The 21,478-nt window shown below is 46.1% G+C and overlaps 1 protein-coding gene across 1 annotated transcript in view; it reads left to right on the top strand.

The window, feature by feature from the left end:
• LOC310779279 (mitochondrial fission factor homolog B-like) overlaps positions 1–21,478 on the top strand; it is a 76,559-nt gene that overhangs the window by 15,964 nt on the left and 39,117 nt on the right. Inside the window, exon 4 of the mRNA XM_083639801.1 lies at positions 9,377–9,483. Coding sequence (XP_083495927.1) covers positions 9,377–9,483 — 107 coding nt within the window. The remainder of the gene's footprint in view (positions 1–9,376; positions 9,484–21,478) is intronic.

Here is a 21,478-nt window from a genome sequence, read left to right as displayed (position 1 = left end):
ACTGTAGTAATATCATGGTATGTAGAGTAATACAGTATTTACTGTAGTAATATCATGGTCTGTAGAGTAATACAGTATGTACTGTAGTAATATCAGGGTCTGTAAAGTAATACAGTATGTACTGTAGTAATATCAGGCTCTGTAAAGTAATACAGTATGTACTAGGGATGGGCATCGAATTTCGAATTTTCGAATAATCGTTGTTATTATCAAGGTCGACTTTTATTATTGAAATTCGAAATTCGAAAAAAAAAAAAAAAAAAAAAAAATTTTTTTTTTTTTTTTTTTAGTGAAATGTTGCATTGTCTCCCCTGATTCTAAGTATAGGCAAATCGCTATAAGCATTTTAAGCAAGGTTTATGGAAAAATGAATGGCGGATGAAATCCCATGAAGAGGGAGAGGGGGTGACTTTGGCACCCCTTTGGCACTCAGACCTGAGCCTACTAAATATTTAATGAACCACAACCACTCATGATTGTCAAAACTGTTTTTTATTTTCGAAAATGTCAATGTAAAAAAAATTAAAAATGTAAAAAAAAAAAAAAAAAAAATTTTTTTTTTTTTTTTACATTTTTTTTTTTTTTTCGAAATTCGAATTAAATTCGAATTTGGCCAGCGAATTTCGAATAGTGTTTTTGCTAGAAATGCCCATCCCTAGTATGTACTGTAGTAATATCAGGGTCTGTAAAGTAATACAGTATGTACTGTAGTAATATCAGGGTCTGTAAAGTAATGCAGTATGTACTGTAGTAATATCAGGGTCTGTAGAGTAATACAGTATTAACTGTAGTAATATCAGGGTCTGTAGAGTAATATAGTATGTACTGTAGTAATATCAGAGTCTGTAGAGTAATACAGTATGTACTGTAATATCAGAGTCTGTAGAGTAATACAGTATGTACTGTAGTAATTTATGGGTTTGTAGAGTTATACACCATGTACTGTAGTAATATCAGGGTCTGTAGAGTAATACAGTATGTACTGTAGTAATTTATGGGTCTGTAGAGTAATACAGTATTTACTGTAGTAATTTATTCTGTATAGTACAGTATGTACTGTAGTAATTTCTTCTGTAGAGTAGTACAGTATGTACTGTAGTAATATCTGGGTCTGTAGAGTAATACAGTATTTACTGTAGTAATATCAGAGTCTGTAGAGTAATGCAGTATGTACTGTAGTAATATCATGGTATGTAGAGTAATACAGTATTTACTGTAGTAATATGGTCTGTAGAGTATTAATTAATACACAGGACAAGATGTTACTATCCCTTGTGCCAAAATCCGAGGAAAAACACATTTAGAAGCCCAATCCAGAATAAAACAAGCTAACAGGCTAACAAACTAATAAACAAGACACAAATCACCAGTTACCTACCCTAGCCAACAGCAGTATGAAGCATGTCATTGGGGTTTTCAAGTGGGCACCTTCCTTCACCGACGTTTCGTTAAGTTAGGCCCACGACACCTCAAGATGGCTTAACGGTGTAATCCAGCGTCCTGGAAACACCCCCCTCCATGCTACCACCGCACAACTGCATATTACCTCACTATCTAAGCCTAGCTATCCAGGTCGATTCGGTATGACATTCCTGACTACACCACCACTGTCAATGATTCAGCCCTGTTGATGCGGACCGTTAATCATGACCACCAACAAACAATCCCTAACTACACCACCACTGTCAATGATTCAGCCCTGTTGATGCGGACCGTTAATCATGACCAACAAACAATCCCTAACTACACCACCACCGTCAATGATTCAGCCCTGTTGATGCGGACCGTTAATCATGACCAACAACAAACAATCCCTAACTACACCACCACTGTCAATGATTCAGCCCTGTTGATGCGGACCGTTAATCATGACCAACAACAAACAATCAATCTGACCTTAGCGAGCTCCCCAGCTAGCATGTTTCCTCCTTATCCACAGCCATTCACTTGCTCGTTCTGCTGCCTGAGACATGTTGCTAACCGCAAGTTTCAGGCTCCGTCCCCGAATGCCCAACTCAGTTAGTAAGGCAATAACGGACTTTGCCACAAAACCATGGCAGCCCACCTCTACAGGCCGCACTCGAGCCCTCCAACCTCGCTGCTCTGCCTCTGCTGCCATTTCAGCATACCTAGCTTTCTTGCGCTCATAAGCCTCCTCAACTCGATCTTCCCACGGGACTGTGAGTTCGATAAAATAAACTCTCTTCTCTACCTCAGACCACAGTAACAAGTCCGGACGTAGCCGGGTGCTAACTATATATGCTGGGATGACTAGCTGTTCATTCAAGTCAACCCTCATTTCCCAGGCTCCACCTACACTTAGCTGCCCTAACTTGTGCCTGACCTTAATTGGTCTAATCTTTTCTCCCTCACGTACAAATTTGATCTGTCTATTCTCTTTGCTAGCAACTAGAGAATTTACTTCTAGCCGCTTTTCCTCAACTGCAGCTGCCAAACATTTCAACACCTGGTTGTGACGCCAGGTGTATCGCCCCTGGGAGAGACTGACCTTACACCCTGACAGTATATGCCTCAATGTACATACACTAGAACACAACGGGCAGGCACCATCCTCGCCCAACCACTGATTTAAGTTCTGGGGAGATGGCAGCACATCATAAGTAGCCCCTAGAATAAATCTAATTCTGCTGGCCTCCATGCTCCACAACTCTCTCCACTTCAACTTTCTCTTCTCTACACTCTCCCAGTTCACCCACTGTCCTTGCTTTGCCTGCGACACTGCCTTAGTACATCTTACTGCCTCCTCTTGCCTATGTACTTCTTCAACTACCATCTTCCTCTTTTCTATTACTGATGCCTTGTTCCACACAGGTTTCCCTATGCACAACCCTAAGCCTCCACGCCCATGCTGCACCTGACCTATGATATCCCTGTGTCTAAGAGCTGACTGTGCTTGCTGTACTGCCTCCTTTGGGTTCCACTTCCTCCCTGTTTTAACTGTGGGCGCTACACTCCTAACCACTGGATCCTTTGACTGAGTCAGAGTCATTTCCAGTCTAACCTTAGCACACTTGAACTCCTCTGTCAGGCTAGATAATGGCAATTCCAATATGCCTTTCCCATATAAGGCTACACTGCTTAGGCAGCGTGGGACTCCGAGCCATTTTCTAATGAATGAGTTAATCATCCTTTCTAGCTTTTCTACCTTTGAAAGGGGAACCTCATACACTGTCAGTGGCCACATCAACCGAGGCAACAATCCAAACTGCAAACACCACAACTTTAACTTTCCTGGGAGCCCTGACTTGTCTATACTTGAAATACCTTGAATCATTTCCTGCCTCACCTCCTCAAACTGTCCCTTATCACTGAGACTTGCATCATACCATCTTCCCAAACTCTTGACTGGTTTCTCTAACACTGTAGGCACCACCTCATCATTTATAACAAACTTCTTACCTACTACCCTCCCTTTAATGATTGAAATACTCCTGGACTTACTTGGCTTCACTTTCATTCTAGCCCACTGCAGATTACTATTTAACTTATCCAACAATCTGCTAGTACATGGAGCGGTTGACGTCATAGTCGTCATGTCATCCATGTATGCCCTAATTGGAGGGAGCCGCAGCCCTCCCTGCAGCCTTTCTCCACCCACTACCCATTTTGAAGCCCTAATAATGATCTCCATTGCCATGGTAAAAGCTAATGGGGAAATTGTACACCCTGCCATAATGCCTATCTCCAGCTGCTGCCAAGCTGTAGTGTACTCTGCTGTGGTAAAGCAGAGTTGAATATCTAAGAAGTAGGCTTTAACTAAGCTCTTTATACTACCTGGCACTCTAAAGAAATCAAAGGCCTCCCATAACAGACTATGCGGCACTGACCCGAAAGCATTAGCCAGGTCCAAGAATACTACATGCAGGTCTCTCTTCTCACGCCTAGCTGACTGGATTTGGTGCCAGATCATGCTGGTGTGCTCTAAGCACCCGGAGAAGCCGGGAATTCCAGCCTTTTGCACCGAAGTATCTATTAGCCTATTCTTTTCTAGATAACTAGACAGCCTCTGTGCCACAACACTAAAGAAAACCTTCCCTTCAACATTAAGTAGACTGATAGGTCTAAACTGACTTATCTCTAACGAGTCCCTTTCTTTAGGAATGAAGATTCCCCCTGCTCTACGCCATGCCTTAGGAATAACCTGCTTCTTCCAGACTACCTTCATCAGCTTCCATAGAAACTGCAACACATCTGGAGCACTCTTATACAGCCGGTAGGGGACTCCATTAGGACCCGGGGCTGAAGAGGCCCTTGCACGTCTCACTACTTCTTGAACTTCTTTCCACCTTGGTGGGCTATCATCACACTGGCTCTCTATTTCACCAATAGGTGGAATATCAGCTGGGACTGTCATCTCTCTAAACCTTTCCCTATCTTTGTGAACCTCCTCCAAATATTCCTCAAGCTTCTGCTTAGGTACCATAAGGCTACCATTCTTTTCCTTACTAAACAATGACTTCACAAATCTAAATTGATCCTTATAGAATGCTATTCTAGCTCGCTCTTTCTTTTTCCTATTTTTCCTAATGCTCTCTGCTCTTCTTAAAACTGCCAACCGATCCCTCACATCTGACTGCAAGCAATCAATGCCTTCCTTCTCAACCTCTGTAGCTTTCCTCCACTGCCTCTTAAGCTGTCTTCTCTCCTGGATAAGTCTATCTATCTCTTGTTGGCGCCTAGATTTAACTACCTCACCCTCTAGTTTCTTCCTTTTCTCAAAGACGCCAAACCTTTCCTTACCATAATCATAAATACAATCTCCCATTTTCTCCAACTTACTCTCAGCAGTTCCTTTAAGCTTCTCTAACATCCTAACCAAATCACTATTGATATCTTCCCACTTCCTACTTTCCGCTGCACCTGGCCACTTAACTCTAGGCTTCTGACCGCTAATCTTCTCCCTTTTTGGCTGGCTGGCCTCTCTGCTTTCCTCGGTGCTAGGACCTGCCTCAACATCAGGGGTGCTGATGTCCTGCGAGCTGTGGGTTACTTCCTGTCGCTGGACTTCACCCGACTGACTTGATAAACTTCTTAAGAAATAATTATCAATGCGGGGTCCCTGTGTTCCCTCTACCAAGCACCTCTTCCTGCCTTGATGGATTCTAAGGCCCCTCAAAGTTGTTACCTTCTGCCAGCCACACAAGCAAACCTGACGCTTCTTTCCATCTACATCTGAACTAGTGGCTTCCACTGACATGTTTTCCCTACTCATAGTCAAGTCCGTTCCAGAGTCAATAACCGTGTCAACCATAGGTGAGTCATCTTCCGCCCCCGCTCTCGCAGACTCTAGGGGTGTTTTTTCATAATTCTGTTTCGTAGCAAGTTTGGGTGTAACCAATGGCCTATTGGCCTTGGCTACTGCCACAATGAGCAGCTAACCCATTGCAGCCCCGGTGGGGTCTAATCCCTCCTGTCAGCTGTCTTTCCATGCTGTCACTAGGTCTTTCCCTAGTTGTCAGCTGCACTATTCACAACAGTCACTAGCCTAAGCTAGCTTTAGTATTAATTAATACACAGGACAAGATGTTACTATCCCTTGTGCCAAAATCCGAGGAAAAACACATTTAGAAGCCCAATCCAGAATAAAACAAGCTAACAGGCTAACAAACTAATAAACAAGACACAAATCACCAGTTACCTACCCTAGCCAACAGCAGTATGAAGCATGTCATTCGGGTTTTCAAGTGGGCACCTTCCTTCACCGACGTTTCGTTAAGTTAGGCCCACGACACCTCAAGAAGGCTTAACGGTGTAATCCAGCGTCCTGGAAACACCCCCCTCCATGCTACCACCGCACAACTGCATATTACCTCACTATCTAAGCCTAGCTATCCAGGTCGATTCGGTATGACATTCCTGACTACACCACCACTGTCAATGATTCAGCCCTGTTGATGCGGACCGTTAATCATGACCACCAACAAACAATCCCTAACTACACCACCACTGTCAATGATTCAGCCCTGTTGATGCGGACCGTTAATCATGACCAACAAACAATCCCTAACTACACCACCACCGTCAATGATTCAGCCCTGTTGATGCGGACCGTTAATCATGACCAACAACAAACAATCCCTAACTACACCACCACTGTCAATGATTCAGCCCTGTTGATGCGGACCGTTAATCATGACCAACAACAAACAATCAATCTGACCTTAGCGAGCTCCCCAGCTAGCATGTTTCCTCCTTATCCACAGCCATTCACTTGCTCGTTCTGCTGCCTGAGACATGTTGCTAACCGCAAGTTTCAGGCTCCGTCCCCGAATGCCCAACTCAGTTAGTAAGGCAATAACGGACTTTGCCACAAAACCACGGCAGCCCACCTCTACAGGCCGCACTCGAGCCCTCCAACCTCGCTGCTCTGCCTCTGCTGCCATTTCAGCATACCTAGCTTTCTTGCGCTCATAAGCCTCCTCAACTCGATCTTCCCACGGGACTGTGAGTAATGCAGTATGCACTGTAGTAATATCTGGGTCTGTAGAGTAATACAGTATGTAATGTAGTAATCGTCATCATACCTTTATTTAAACAGGGAAAGACCATTGAGAGCAAGCTCTCTTTTACAAGGACGCCCTGCGTACATAAAAAGAACAACATAGACACAGACAATATTACAGTATTGCAGTATTACAGAGAAAATAATTTAGAGAAAACACGCACATTTGCACTGCTCTATGTCATTTAACAGGCATTTAAATTGATTAAAAGGGATTAGCCTAACCAATTTAATTAGTTTTTGTATCGTTCCACTTGTGTGGAGCATAGTAAGAGAACGCCAATTTCCCAATCTCAGTGCGGACACGATTTTCAAGAACCAGATAGTCTTGGGACCTAGTGCAGGGTCTGCAGAGTAATACAGTATGTACTGTAGTAATATCAGGGTCTGCAGAGTTTACAGTATGTACTGTAGTAATATCAGGGTCTGCAGAGTAATACAGTATGTACTCTAGTAATATCAGGGTATGCAGAGTAATACAGTATGTACTGTAGTAATATCAGGGTATGTAGAGTAATACAGTATGTACTGTAGTAATATCAGGGTATGTAGAGTAATACAGTATGTACTGTAGTAATATCAGGGTATGTAGAGTAATACAATATGTACTGTAGTAATATCAGGGTCTGCATAGTAATACAGTATGTACTGTAGTAATATAAGGGTCGGCAGAGTAATACACTATGTACTGTAGTAATATAAGGGTCTGTAGAGTAATACAGTATGTACTGTAGTAATATAAGGGTCTGCAGAGTAATACAGTATGTACTGTAGTAATATCAGGGTCTGCAGAGTAATACAGTATGTACTGTAGTAATATAAGGGTCTGTAGAGTAATACAGTATGTACTGTAGTAATATAAGGGTCTGTAGAGTAATACAGTATGTACTGTGGTAATATCAGGGTATGTATAGTAATACAGTATGTACTGTAGTAATATCAGGGTCTGCATAGTAATACAGTATGTACTGTAGTAATATAAGGGTCGGCAGAGTAATACAGTATGTACTGTAGTAATATAAGGGTCTGTAGAGTAATACAGTATGTACTGTAGTAATATAAGGGTCTGCAGAGTAATACAGTATGTACTGTAGTAATATCAGGGTCTGCAGAGTAATACAGTATGTACTGTAGTAATATACGGGTCTGTAGAGTAATACAGTATGTACTGTAGTAATATAAGGGTCTGTAGAGTAATACAGTATGTACTGTAGTAATATCAGGGTCTGCAGAGTAATTCAGTATGCACTGTAGTAATATAAGGGTCTGTAGAGTAATACAGTATGTACTGTAGTAATATAAGGGTCTGTAGAGTAATACAGTATGTACTGTAGTAATATAAGGGTCTGTAGAGTAATACAGTATGTACTGTAGTAATATAAGGGTCTGCAGAGTAATACAGTATGTACTGTAGTAATATAAGGGTCTGTAGAGTAATACAGTATGTACTGTAGTAATATAAGGGTCTGTAGAGTAATACAGTATGTACTGTAGTAATATAAGGGTCTGTAGAGTAATACAATATTTACTGTAGTAATATCAGGGTCTGCAGAGTAATACAGTATGCACTGTAGTAATATAAGGGTCTGTAGAGTAATACAGTATGTACTGTAGTAATATAAGGGTCTGTAGAGTAATACAGTATGTACTGTAGTAATATAAGGGTCTGTAGAGTAATACAGTATGTACTGTAGTAATATAAGGGTCTGTAGAGTAATACAGTATGTACTGTAGTAATATAAGGGTATGCAGAGTAATACAGTATGTACTGTAGTAATATAATGGTCTGTAGAGTAATACAGTATTTCCTGTAGTAATATAAGGGTCTGTAGAGTAATACAGTATGTACTGTTAATATAAGGGTCTGCAGAGTAATACAGTATGTACTGTAGTAATATAAGGGTCTGAAGAGTAATACAGTATGTACTGTAGTAATATCAGGGTCTGTAGAGTAATACAGTATGTACTGTAGTAATATAAGGGTCTGCAGAGTAATACAGTATGTACTGTAGTAATATAAGGGTCTGTAGAGTAATACAGTATGTACTGTAGTAATATCAGGGTCTGTAGAGTAATACAGTATGTACTGTAGTAATATCATGGTCTGTAGAGTAATACAGTATGTACTGTAGTAATATAAGGGTCTGTAGAGTAATACAGTATGTACTGTAGTAATATCAGGGTCTGTAGAGTAATACAGTATGTACTGTAGTAATATCAGGGTCTGTATAGTAGTACAGTATGTACTGTAGTAATATAAGGGTCTGTAGAGTAATACAGTATGTACTGTAGTAATATCAGGGTCTGTAGAGTAATGCAGTATATATGTACTGTAGTAATATCAGGGTCTGTAGAGTAATGCAGTATGTACTGTAGTAATATCAGGGTCTGTAGAGTAATGCAGTATATATGTACTGTAGTAATATCAGGGTCTGTAGAGTAATGCAGTATATATGTACTGTAGTAATATCAGGGTCTGTAGAGTAATGCAGTATGCAGACGCTGAACCCCAAATTGCTCCTGTTGGTGTGCCAGCACCCTGCGTGGTAGCCTGCTGCCATCGGTGTGTGAATGGGTGAATGTACCTACTGACTGTAAATCGCCATTTACCATTTATAGGCCATTTAGAGTCTAGTCATTCCTCTCATCCACATTTCATCATTTTGCCAGCCAAGGACTTAGCATCTTTTAAAACCTATTATTATTATTTGGTACTATCAACCATGATCTAAAGCAGGTGTCACATGTGTACGCTGTCTCATGGAACATTCCATTTTGTAGCAAAACTCTACCAGTGTGGCATGACACTGAAGAAGTGTGTTGCTGTCTGCTTGGTCCCCTCTTATGTGACAGAGTCCCATACGGAGATCCTACAGTGACCAGAGCTTCGGCAGGTCGCCGCCTGCCACGCCCACCCACCCCAAACAGGCTTTGGCTCTGCACAGTCACTCGTCCAGCTTGTAAGTAACGCAACAGAATATCAGTGTTGCTTCACAGTAACCAGGAAATGGTTTTATTTCAAAATCAGCTTCAGCCCTCTCTTGGTCTTTGTCTATTGGATGCAATACCTCACGTGAGTACCAACTGAAGACTTCTCTTCACTCTTCAAGATGGCGACAACCTTCAAGATGAGCGATGAGCAAGTTCAGCGAGACGGGCAGAGCGAGGCAGCGCCCGGCCCAAAACACCTGCCGCCCAGGCTTGCGCCTCTGCCGCGAGTGCCGCTCGACGGTCATGGCAGACGGCGACTCGCACGTGAGGTGCTTTGTGTGCCTTGGTCCCCGGTAGGGATGGGCATTTTGAATCAATTTCCATAATCGAAATTCGGGAAAATTATCGATAGCGTAATAATAATAATGATTATTATTATATATATTAGTGGTGGGACTCGATTAAAAAAAAAAATCTAATTAGGGGTTCAAGCCCTGAAGGGGCTGAAACCCTATTGTTTTTGTGCTGGTTTATTATTATTATTATTATTAGGGGTTCAAGCCCTGAAGGGGCTGAAACCCTATTGTTTTTGTGCCGGTTTATTATTAGGGGTTCAAGCCCCGAAGGGGCTGAAACCCTATTGTTTTTGTGCTGGTTTATTAGGGGTTCAAGCCCTGAAGGGGCTGAAACCCTATTGTTTTTGTGCCGGTTTATTATTCTTGTTGTTCATCTGCCCCAACGCAAATTCCCGTGAGTTGGTAAATGGTAGAGACCTGACATTTGGCCCAATGACAGATATTGTTGGCAGGTAGCTGCTCAAGAAAGATTTTTCGAATCGGCCTGAAGGTGGCGCTATAATCCACGGTTTTACGTTAAAGGCCATCACTTCCACGCCGTTGGTCCGATTTTCAAACTTTTTTTTTCCAGATGTTCAGGTGGACCTGCTCTACAAATTTGCCATAAGGACCCTCAATGTCCGCCTGGAAAGTTTTTGAGATATTTGGAAAAGTTTGGAAAACACATTTTTTGCATCTCCTCCTAGACCGTTGGACCGATTTGCACCACCATCACCAGGAAGCATCTATGGAGCAAGCTCTACAAACTGGCTTTTTGAAACCTTTGAAATCTCCTTTCGTTTCGGAGATATTGATCGTTAAAGTTGAGAGGGGCGTGGCCTCACAGCTAAATTGTCATTACTTCATGACCGATTAAGGAATCTTCACGAAACTTGCAGGAGGTCTTCGGAGACCATCCCAGACCATGCGTGTCAAATTTGGTGCAATTCCACCAAAAGGGGGCGCCATAAACGCCAGAAATGGGCGTGGCTTAACATAAAAAAGGCTGTAATTCCACACCTGTTTGTCCAATGAACGCGAAACTTGTCAGATATACCAAGGAGGATGTCCTAGTCAGAATCAGAAGCTTTGTCATCTGCGAAAGGCTTGAACCCCGCCCATCGCCGCTTGCGGCTATATTTATTATTATTATTATTCTTGTTCATCTGCCCCAAAGCAAATTCCCGTGAGTTGGTAAATGGTAGAGACCTGACATTTGGCCCAATGACAGATATTGTTGGCAGGTAGGTGCTCAAAAAAGATTTTTCGAATCGGCCTGAAGGTGGCGCTATAATCGACGGTTTTACGTTAAAGGCCATAACTTCCACGCCGTTGGTCCGATTTTCAAACTTTTTTTTTCCAGATGTTCAGGTGGACCTGCTCTACAAATTTGCCATAAGGACCCTCAATGTCCGCCTGGAAAGTTTTTGAGATATTTGGAAAAGTTTGGAAAACACATTTTTTGCATCTCCTCCTAGACCGTAGCACCGATTTCCACTAGAATCGACAGGAAGCATCTTTGGAGCAAGCTCTACAACCGTGCTTTTTGCATTTTTGAAAATCTACTTTAGTTTCGGAGATATTGATCGTTAAAGTTGAGAGGGGCGTGGCCTCACAGCTAAATTGTCATAACTTCATGACCGATTAAGGAATCTTCACGAAACTTGCAGGAGGTCTTCAGAGACCATCCTAGACCATGTGTGTCAAATTTTGTGCAATTCGACCAAAAGGGGGCGCCATAAACGCCAGAAATGGGCGTGGCTTAACATAAAAAAGGCTGTAACTCCACACCTGTTTGTCCAATGATCGCGAAACTTGTCAGATATATCAAGGAGGATGTCCTAGTCAGAATCAGAAGCTTTGTCATCTGCGCAAGGCTTGAACCCCGCCCATCGCCGCTTGCGGCTATATTTATTATTATTATTATTATTCTTGTTGTTTTTCATCTGCCCCAACGCAAATTCCCATGAGTTGGTAAATGGTAGAGACCTGACATTAGGCCCAATGACAGATATTGTTGGCTGGTAGGTGCTCAAAAAAGATTTTTCGAATCGGCCTGAAGGTGGCGCTATAATCGATGGTTTTACGTTAAAGGCCTTAACTTCCACGCCGTTGGTCCGATTTTCAAACTTTTTTTTTCCAGATGTTCAGGTGAACCTGCTCTACAAGTTTGCCATAAGGACCCTCAATGTCCGCCTGGAAAGTTTTTGAGATATTTGGAAAAGTTTGGAAAACACATTTTTTGCATCTCCTCCTAGACCGTTGGACCGATTTGCACCAGACTCGCAAGGAAGCATCTATGGAGCAAGCTCTACAATCGTGATTGGTGGATTTTTGAAAGCTACTTTAGTTTCGGAGATATTGATCGTTAAAGTTGAGAGGGGCGTGGCCTCACAGCTAAATTGTCATAACTTCATGACCGATTAAGGAATCTTCACGAAACTTGCAGGAGGTCTTCGGAGACCATCCTAGACCATGTGTGTCAAATTTTGTGCAATTCGACCAAAAGGGGGCGCCATAAACGCCAGAAATGGGCGTGGCTTAACATAAAAAAGGCTGTAACTCCACACCTGTTTGTCCAATGATCGCGAAACTTGTCAGATATATCAAGGAGGATGTCCTAGTCAGAATCAGAAGCTTTGTCATCTGCGCAAGGCTTGAACCCCGCCCATCGCCGCTTGCGGCTATATTTATTATTATTATTCTTGTTCATCTGCCCCAACGCAAATTCCCGTGAGTTGGTAAATGGTAGAGACCTGAAACTTGGCCCAATGACAGATATTGTTGGCTGGTAGGTGCTCAAAAAAGATTTTTCGAATCGGCCTGAAGGTGGCGCTATAATCGAAGGTTTTACGTTAAAGGCCATAACTTCCACGCCGTTGGTCCGATTTTCAAACTTTTTTTTTCCAGATGTTCAGGTGGACCTGCTCTACAAATTTGCCATAAGGACCCTCAATGTCCGCCTGGAAAGTTTTTGAGATATTTGGAAAAGTTTGGAAAACACCTTTTTGACATCTCCTCCTAGACCGTTGGACCGATTTGCACCACCATCGCCAGGAAGCATCTATGGAGCAAGCTCTACAATCGTGATTGGTGGATTTTTGAAAGCTACTTTAGTTTCGGAGATATTGATCGTTAAAGTTGTGAGAGGGCGTGGCCTCACAGCTAAATTGTCATAACTTCATGACCGATTAAGGAATCTTCACGAAACTTGCAGGAGGTCTTCGGAGACCATCCTAGACCATGTGTGTCAAATTTTGTGCAATTCGACCAAAAGGGGGCGCCATAAACGCCAGAAATGGGCGTGGCTTAACATAAAAAAGGCTGTAACTCCACACCTGTTTGTCCAATGATCGCGAAACTTGTCAGATATATCAAGGAGGATGTCCTAGTCAGAATCAGAAGCTTTGTCATCTGCGCAAGGCTTGAACCCCGCCCATCGCCGCTTGCGGCTATATTTAATTAGAGTCTTTGTAATGAATTAAACTAAATTAATCGCATTTTAATCGCATATCATTATTTGATACAAGAAGCAACATTTTTCAACTCAAATGTATTTTGGTATGGAGTGAATCAATGAATAGACAATACATATTGCTGTATTTGTACTTGTCAGACGTGGACTTACTCATCTTAGCTCTGAACCCCGTCATCTGGTCGAGTGTGGGTTGGCGACTACTTGCTCGTACTAGGACTAACGTTAGCATTATATTATGAGGCAAAGATTGGCTTAATATTTTTCTCGTAGTTTTACTTCGTTTCGAACTCAAGCTCTCACTAGTGCCTTAAACGCTGCAACGCAGCCCCATGGAAGACTGTTATTTTGCTCCAAAATTACTTTTCATTAAAACCTGACCACCCACCCGTAGGTGGCGTGGTACCCCCTGGGACTGACACGGATCCACGTGACTACGTCACGTCCTGCCAGCCCAGGGAAATCACTTCCGCTTTCTTCCAACCCGCTGTGAAGACGTGTTTTTGAAAGCTCCGACGGTTAACAAGGAGTTATATTATATAGCTTAGATATTAGGCTCGTCCCGGCTAACTTGCCCACCTCAAGAGGGTTGCGTGGACGGGATAAAGCAGGCTTCGGAGACCGACCCTGTACCCTTCACCCTGCGGCGTCGGAACAAGTCATCTAAAGCTAAGAGTATCTTCCTTAGTTAACTGTTTATTGCTATCGCCGTGTAGCTCTACTGCTATCGCCGTATAGTGGTTATTGCTGCGCTGTGTAACTTTGCTTCGCTCCCCTGGCTGGGGCAGCGTTTTCGTTTGAGGGCCGATTTAGGTCCGCGCTCAAACTGTTAAGCTTTGCATACGTGCAAATAGCTTGTACCACGTAGCACAGGAACAAAGAGGCTAAGTAGCCCAGTTGTTGCAGATAGCTACCTTGGCACCCGTGCGGGTAGTTTTCGTGTGCTAGGTACTTTAGGCGCCGGCTTTAAAGCGCTAGTTAGCTAGTTTGCTCAGTGCAGCTAGCCTGGACTACCTTGTAAACAGCTAGGTGCTGTATTAGCTGTGAGGCTACGCTGGCCGGTTACGACCAGCACAATTAATTTGATGTGTGCATGCAGCTGTGACCTACATAAATGTAGTGTAGCTTTACTGGCGTCTGGGATTTTAGCTGGGCGATTCGCTAGCTAGGTGAGCCCGCCCCGCACCTTGTGTGGGCCGCTTCTCTCAGTACTTACGTCCGTAACTAAGAGCGTCCGTTCAAACGGTGTAATCGTCACTGTCCACATGCTTCCATGCGTCTTTCACGTTGGTATCATGTTAAGTAATACATCCACCACAGTAGAGAGTCAAAGGCATGAGTGTGTGTGTGATTTCCCCCGTTTCATGCGTATCTGTAAGCTTTCAGATGACGGACAGAAAACGGACGAAATTAACGCAGAGTACGGACACTGTCCGTCTCCGTCTTTAACGTTGAGTATAATTGGGCCTTTAGCCAGCTTGCTTGTCTGCTAAGTATTGCTTGCCTCGTGCAATTAGCATCTACTAGATTGCAACTCCCTTTGAGGAGTTTCTTCTGATTGACTAGCTTCACGGGCCGCTGGCCTTTGCTTGCGGTCACGCTTGCTTCCCCGTGTTACTCAGGGTAGAGACGCGCTACACCGGCCTGTACGCAGGCTTGTGTTAGCGCACGCTTGTTTCAGTGCTTATGCTAGCTTAGCTAGTGGCTTCCACGTCTGTTCTCTCGGGTTAACAGGTTGTGGGTATTGGTGCCCCCCCTTCAGGATGGGCTATTGCCGCTTACGTTACCATTGCACGCGCACGTTCGCTAGCCTCCGGGTTGCTTACTGTCTAGCCTGTGCTTCTCGCTAGCTTGCTTAAGCAGTACTCCCGCTAATAGGGTGCGCCCTGCGGGAGCTTGCTATTAGTGGTTAGCTTCCTGCTTCCTCTTGCTACTGGTCAGGGAGGGGATGGGCCGTGTGTAAAACTACTTGGCCGAGTATGAATCGGCACGTTAAGTGCGTGTTCGGCCTTGGGCACGAGCACGCTGCACAGGCGCCTTGAACCTTCGGTTTTGTCCGCAGCTAAGCTCTTTAGAGCTGACCAAGGTCCGCTCTCAAAGAAGTGTTAAAGCTAGCGTGCTTTGCATAGGTGCAGATAGCAATATTAGTACTGTTTAGCACAGAACGATAGCATTTTGCAGATAACTGGCGTGCACCCGTGCAGTTAGTACCTGTGTGCTAAGTACATTGGGCGCGAGATACCTCCGCTACAATAGACATACTGCTCCTTGCTGGCGCTACGCGTCCAGCAGGGCGTACAGCTCGCCAAGGTCTGGGCTCAGTGCCAGCCTTTGGCTTGTAGCTCTAAGGACAAGCCCACCGCCCTTGGTGCCCAAGGCCCGGGGTGGTTGGGAGCTCTCCATGGGTCGCACTCCCTTGTTGGGGCGCCCCCTGCAAGTGCAGGGAGCCTGGCTGGGGGCACAGCGCACCTTGGTCCATGGCCACGGCCTGGCCTCGGTTGGCAGCAGGCAAGCCCACCGGTTGGCTCACCAAGGCTGGGCTTAGGTCCAGCCTGCGGCTTGTAGCTTTGGACCCACCGTCCTCGGTGCCCATGGCCCGAGTTCGGTCGGGAGCTCGCCCAGGGTCTCATACCCAGCATCAAGGCTCGCCTTGGTCCATGGCTACGGCCTGGCCTCGGCTAGAGGCTCCTAGGACAGCCCACCATCAATGGCGCCAACAGCTCATTGCTGGTCGGGAGCTCGCCTGGGGGCCGCACTGTCGGACAAGTCCACGTGCGTCTCGAGAGAGAACGTTACCTCCGCAGTCCCCCCAGCCTGCGAAAGGCGCACGGCGGGGGGGGGGGGGGGGGGTTACTTCGGTACAACAGCGCGTCAGTAGGCGGAGCTTGCGTAAGAAGTTCTCCCCCAGCATGCACAGCTTCTAAGGAACTGTCCATGCGGCGGGGGGGCGTAGCCTCTCACGTCCCGCCCCCCCATCAGGGCACCGGATCGAAAGGTCCCGGGGCCCAGCAATATGCTCATGACTATATTTCAGGGATCATTTCTATAGTTTCTAACTTGAGAAATGTGTTTCTAAAAATGTTCAGTCTCGCTATCCACGATGATGAGACGGTGATACTTTTTTCTGAGCGCGAAGCGGGCAGAGAGACTTGATTCAGTTCATATTAGGGATGTTCATCAATTATCGAAAATCGATAATCGATCGTTAAGGATTGGAATCGATCCTGTGGCATTTGGATCGATTTTTAAATTATAAAAAAAAAAAAAAAAAAAAAATCATTTTTTTTTTTTTTTTTTTTTTTGGACTAGGTTTGGGTGGAAATCGTTCCTCCTCGCCCCACTCCATTGCACAGCCGACTAACGTGAGGTGGAGCTTCATATAGTCTCTAGTTTTCTGGCTGGGCACGGGCCTTTGTGCCAACAAAACTGTTTTAAACATGAGAAATTCACACCGGCATGCGCCGGGGACAGCAGTGTTGGAGAGGAGACACATTGAAATAAAGAGTTCATTGAGGAGAACACGTTGTCTTTCGTATTTTCTGCCATAGGCATTCATTTTGTTAAAAAAAAAAAAAAAAAAAAAAAAAAAAAATTGAAAATATTTAAAATTTTCTAAGTATTAATAAAATCGATAATCGATAATTGATCGTTAATTCTCACCGATTATCGATTTTGGAAAATTTTCAAAATGAACATCCCTAGTTCATATGCTCTCTGCTTTTGATGACCGTTCACTGTCTCCTATGGGGACATTGAGGGAGAGAGTATGATCCGAGTGGGGAACGGGTTCCGCTCCGTTGGCCACAAGAGACCATCTTGTCCAACAGGCTCGATGCCTGGGAGCATCTATGTTCCCCCGTCCCCATTACGGCGCACCCTCCAGAGGGGATACGCGCTACAGTTTGCCCACCCACGTTCGACGGGACCCCCGATCTGGCCGTGGAGGAGGAGGCCATGGACGGCTCCATGCGTCCAAAAATGGGACCTTCGGCGTCTCAAAAAAACCGAATGCTCTCTTCCCCGCCTGTTCAAGTTGAGACAGGGGGATTTCTTACTTCCAGGGATCTGGAAGGTGCACTTGCCATTCGGCATGTCTTTGAGCCCGCGAACCCTCACGGTGTGCGTGGAGGCAGCCGTGGCTCCCCTCCGCGCGAGGGGGATCCGCGTCTTCCTATATCTCAACGTCGTTCTCTTAGCGGCCGACTCGAGGGTCGGTGCCGCGAAACATACCAAGGTGGTGACCGATCACCGGCAAACCTTAGGGTTTTTGGTGAACCGGCAGAAGAGTTGCCTCGTCCCAGCGCAGGCGGCGACCTTCCTGGGGCTCGAGCTATACTTCCTGCGAGCCTTTCGCCAGAGCGACAGGCTCGCACGGTTCGGACAGCAAGCCAAGGACGTTAGGTCTGTGCCCTCGGTGTCAGTGCATCAGTGCACAGTGATGTTGGGCCTGATGGCCTCAGCACTGCATGTGCTCCCGCTAGGGAGGCTACACATGCCCTCGTGGTCCAAATATGGTTCTCAGGCTTCGCCTGGACTCGGCCGGGGACCGTCATCGCAGGGTTCCTCTGACAGGTCAGGCCTGGCGGGCGATGGCTATATGGGCGGACCCCCGTTACCTCTCGAGAGGTACTTGGTGGGGCCCTGTCCCGCTCAGGATGGTGATTCGCACAGACGCCTCCCTCTGGGGAGGGGGTGCGATTTGCAGGCATTTTTCGGCGAACGGCCGGTGGGAGGCTCAGGAGCTTCGCCACATAAACGTGCTAGAGCTGAAGGCGATGCGCCGGGCTCTGCCTCAGGACAAGCCCACCATCAATTGCGCCATGGGCCCATCGTTGGTTGGGAGCTCTCTTGGGGACCGCACTGCCGGACAAGTCCGCGTGCGGCCAGACTCGAAAGAGAACGTTGGTTCCGCAGTCCCCCCGGCATGCAGAGGTAACACTTCCAGCGGCTCACACATGGGCACCATGTGCTGATTCGCTCGGACAATAGGGCAGCGATCGCCCACCTGAACAAACAGGGCGGTGTGCGGTCGGGGGCGCTGAACCATAGCGGGGATTCACCTGTGGGTGTATCCCCGTCTCCTTTCAGTGTCAGCGGTCTATCTGCCGGGTTGGCGGAGTTACGACCGGCCTGCTGTCTCGAGGCAATCCCCGTTATACGGAGTGGTGCCTCCACCCTCGGGTGATGGAACAGGTTTGGGCCAGGGTTGGTCGCGCCTGCGTCGATCTCTCGCATCGCGGCGCGCGACACACTGCCCACTGTGGTTCTCGATCCAGGAGGACAGCCCCCGTTAGGTCATGACGCGCTAAAAGCGCACGCGTGGCCGAGGGAGGGGCTCTATGCGTTTCCCCCGACCCCCCCTGATCCGTCATGTGTTGGACAGGGTGAGGGAACAGCGCCTCCGGCTCGTTTTAGTCTGTTTGGCACAGGCAGACATGGTTTGCGGACCTGGTCTCCCTGGCGCAAGATCCGCCCTGGGCATTGCCGGTACGGGCCGATCTCCTATCCCAGGCGGAGGGGGAGGTGTTCCACCCCTCCCCAGGCAGGTGGAAGCTAGCGGTCTGGCTCCTGAACCGGACCAGTTGCTAGCCCAGGGTTTGCCTGATAATGTGGGATGCACTATGCAGCAAGTAAGGGCGTGGATCCAGTGAACTGCAGTGTGCGACCAGTTCTCCGTCTCCTTCAGAGCCTGCTTGACGCGGGTCAGTCCCCGCAGTCGTTTAAGGTGTACGTAGCCGCGATTCTGATTGCCATAGGGGAATTGAAGGGAGCCCCGTGGGGGCGTACCCTTTGGTCTTGCACCTCATGAAGGGGGCGCGTAAACTGCGCCCGCCGTCGCGGTGCGTTTTTCCCCCCAAATCGGACCTGGTTACGGTGCTGGACGGGCTAACGGGTCATCCGTTTGAGCCCTTGGACTCCGCCGATTTAAGGGTTCTGTCTTTAGAGACTGCGCTGCTGCTGGCCTTCTTGTCAGGAAAGAGAGTTGGTGACCTGATTGCCTTCTCGGGGCAGCAGGCCTGTGTGGTAATGATGGGCGCAGGGTTACGTTGCGACCTAACCCGGCTTACCAACCTAAGATTATTGATGTCAGCTTTAGGTCTATGGTCATAGACTTATCAGCATTCTGTCCCCCGCCGTTCAGTTAGAGACGGGCGAGGAGAGACGTTTGCTCATGCTGTGCCCCGTAAGGGCGCTCTCGGCCTATGTGGCCAGGACGCGTTCTTTACGCATTACAGATCAGCTGTTGGTTTGCTTTGGGCAAAGGGCCCAGGGCGGGCCCCTTTCCAAGGATCGCTTATCACACTGGATAGTGGAGGCGATCGCGTTGGCATACTCTGCCGTGGGCAAGGTTCCCCAGGAGGGTATCAAGGCGCTTTCTACGCAAGGTGTTGCGACATCCTCTGCGTTGTTGCGCGGTGTGTCGGTGGAGGACATGTGTGCCGCGGCCTCATGGTCCTCTCATCACACTTTTGTCAGGTACTACAGTCTCGACGTGTCCGGTGCGCAGTTCGCGCACGCGGTGCTGTCGGTGGCAAGAAAGTAGTATCGTTGCCACTCTAATATGTCAGACGGTTAGGCATAAACGTTGCCATATGGCCGTGGTTCACCGGTGCCGTTCGGGTCGCCCTGTGGGGTGCTCCCGGCAGCAAGGTCGGTTGAATGGAGGCACTAGTGAGAGCTTGAGTTCGAAACGAAGTAAAACGTTAGGGTTGTGCTACAACCCAGGTTTTACGAGTGAGAACGAGAGCTCTCACTACCCAGCCTTGCTGTGTCGATGCGTCACGGGGTGCGTCGGATCTCAGCGGGCTGGAAGAAATTAGAGTGATTTCCCTGGGCTGGCAGGACGTGACGTAGTCACGTGGATCCGTGTCAGTCCCAGGGGGTACCACGCCACCTACGGGTGGGTGGTCAGGTTTTAATGAAAAGTAATTTTGGAGCAAAATAACAGTCTTCCATGGGGCTGCGTTGCAGCGTTTAAGGCACTAGTGAGAGCTCTCGTTCTCACTCGTAAAACCTGGGTTGTAGCACAACCCTAACGTTTTCCTATCTATCTGTTCTATTCCTAATAGATGCACATTTTGAGTTATACATTTTGACATTTAGAATATTAAAAGTAAGCTAACCATTATTAATAAGTACGTTTTTCCCTTAAATTTAACTTCAAGTTACATATTGTATGTCTAGAATAGGCTTTTTCATTTATTTTGACAATTGTGTACTGTCACTTTAAGAGAATTGTACCCGCACCCTCAGCTAAGCTGTTGTACTGTGGAATCGGTTCAGTTGAGGCAGAGACTAGCTGTGGAGACACACGGTTTTTATACCGTGTCCTTTTTGATTAGTTTGATATTATCCAGCAAGAGAAAGAACAGTGGATCTAACCTGTGACACTTGTGGATGTGGAATAAAAGTTGTTCGTGTTTTTCCAACCTTACAACTACGGACTATCAACTGAACATGTGTATGCTGTGACTAGCAGCTAAGTGGTATTGTTGCTGGTACAAGCATGATGTACGTTAACGTTAGCTCTGGCTTCCAGGCAGCTGCAACATGTTTAGCATTGAGGTGATACCGGAGGCTGCCTTGAACAACCGTGTTCTTATCCAAGCTTCCATCAGGGAGTTTTTATAGCCTATGTGGGGATTTGTTGTCTGAAGTAAGTCACTCAATGCACGTTGTTCATTGATATGATCGGTATGCCTGGAATTCGTCCACTGAGAGACGTTCAGTGGTCTCTGGAGTGCAAAAATAAAGTGTGATTAAAATGCGTTAATTTTTTTAACGCGTTAATTTGTCTGAAATTAATTAATCAAAATTAACGCGTTAAATATGAACTAATTAAATATTAGGGCTGTCAGCGTTAAAGCAGCTACGAGCAACTTTTTCGATTGTTATTAAACAGTATAATTACAATATTGATGCATCACATCTTACCTATAATAGTAGCTGAGACCAACGCAGAGTAGTCTCGCTTGAACCCCGAGTGAATCGGCCAGTGTAGTCTGTCTGTGGCCAGGGAAGATCAGGAAGTGAAATGAAACGGTTTGCAGCAGCCACTTCGGCCATAACCACAAAATAACTTCCAAAAAACCTGTTCGAATATAACGAGAGATGTTCGCGAGAGTATGCGTGGCGTTCACATTGTTATGCTATGTTGCTAGGCAGCGCGAACGGGGTAGGCAGGCAGCTGCGTTTCACTTCCGGGTTTCACTT

The sequence above is a fragment of the Poromitra crassiceps genome, assembly GCF_964638095.1.
Source record: "Poromitra crassiceps genome assembly, chromosome: 1".
NCBI lineage: Eukaryota > Metazoa > Chordata > Actinopteri > Beryciformes > Melamphaidae > Poromitra > Poromitra crassiceps.
Note: the sequence above shows the minus strand (reverse complement) of the source record. Positions and strands in the feature narration are given on the sequence as shown.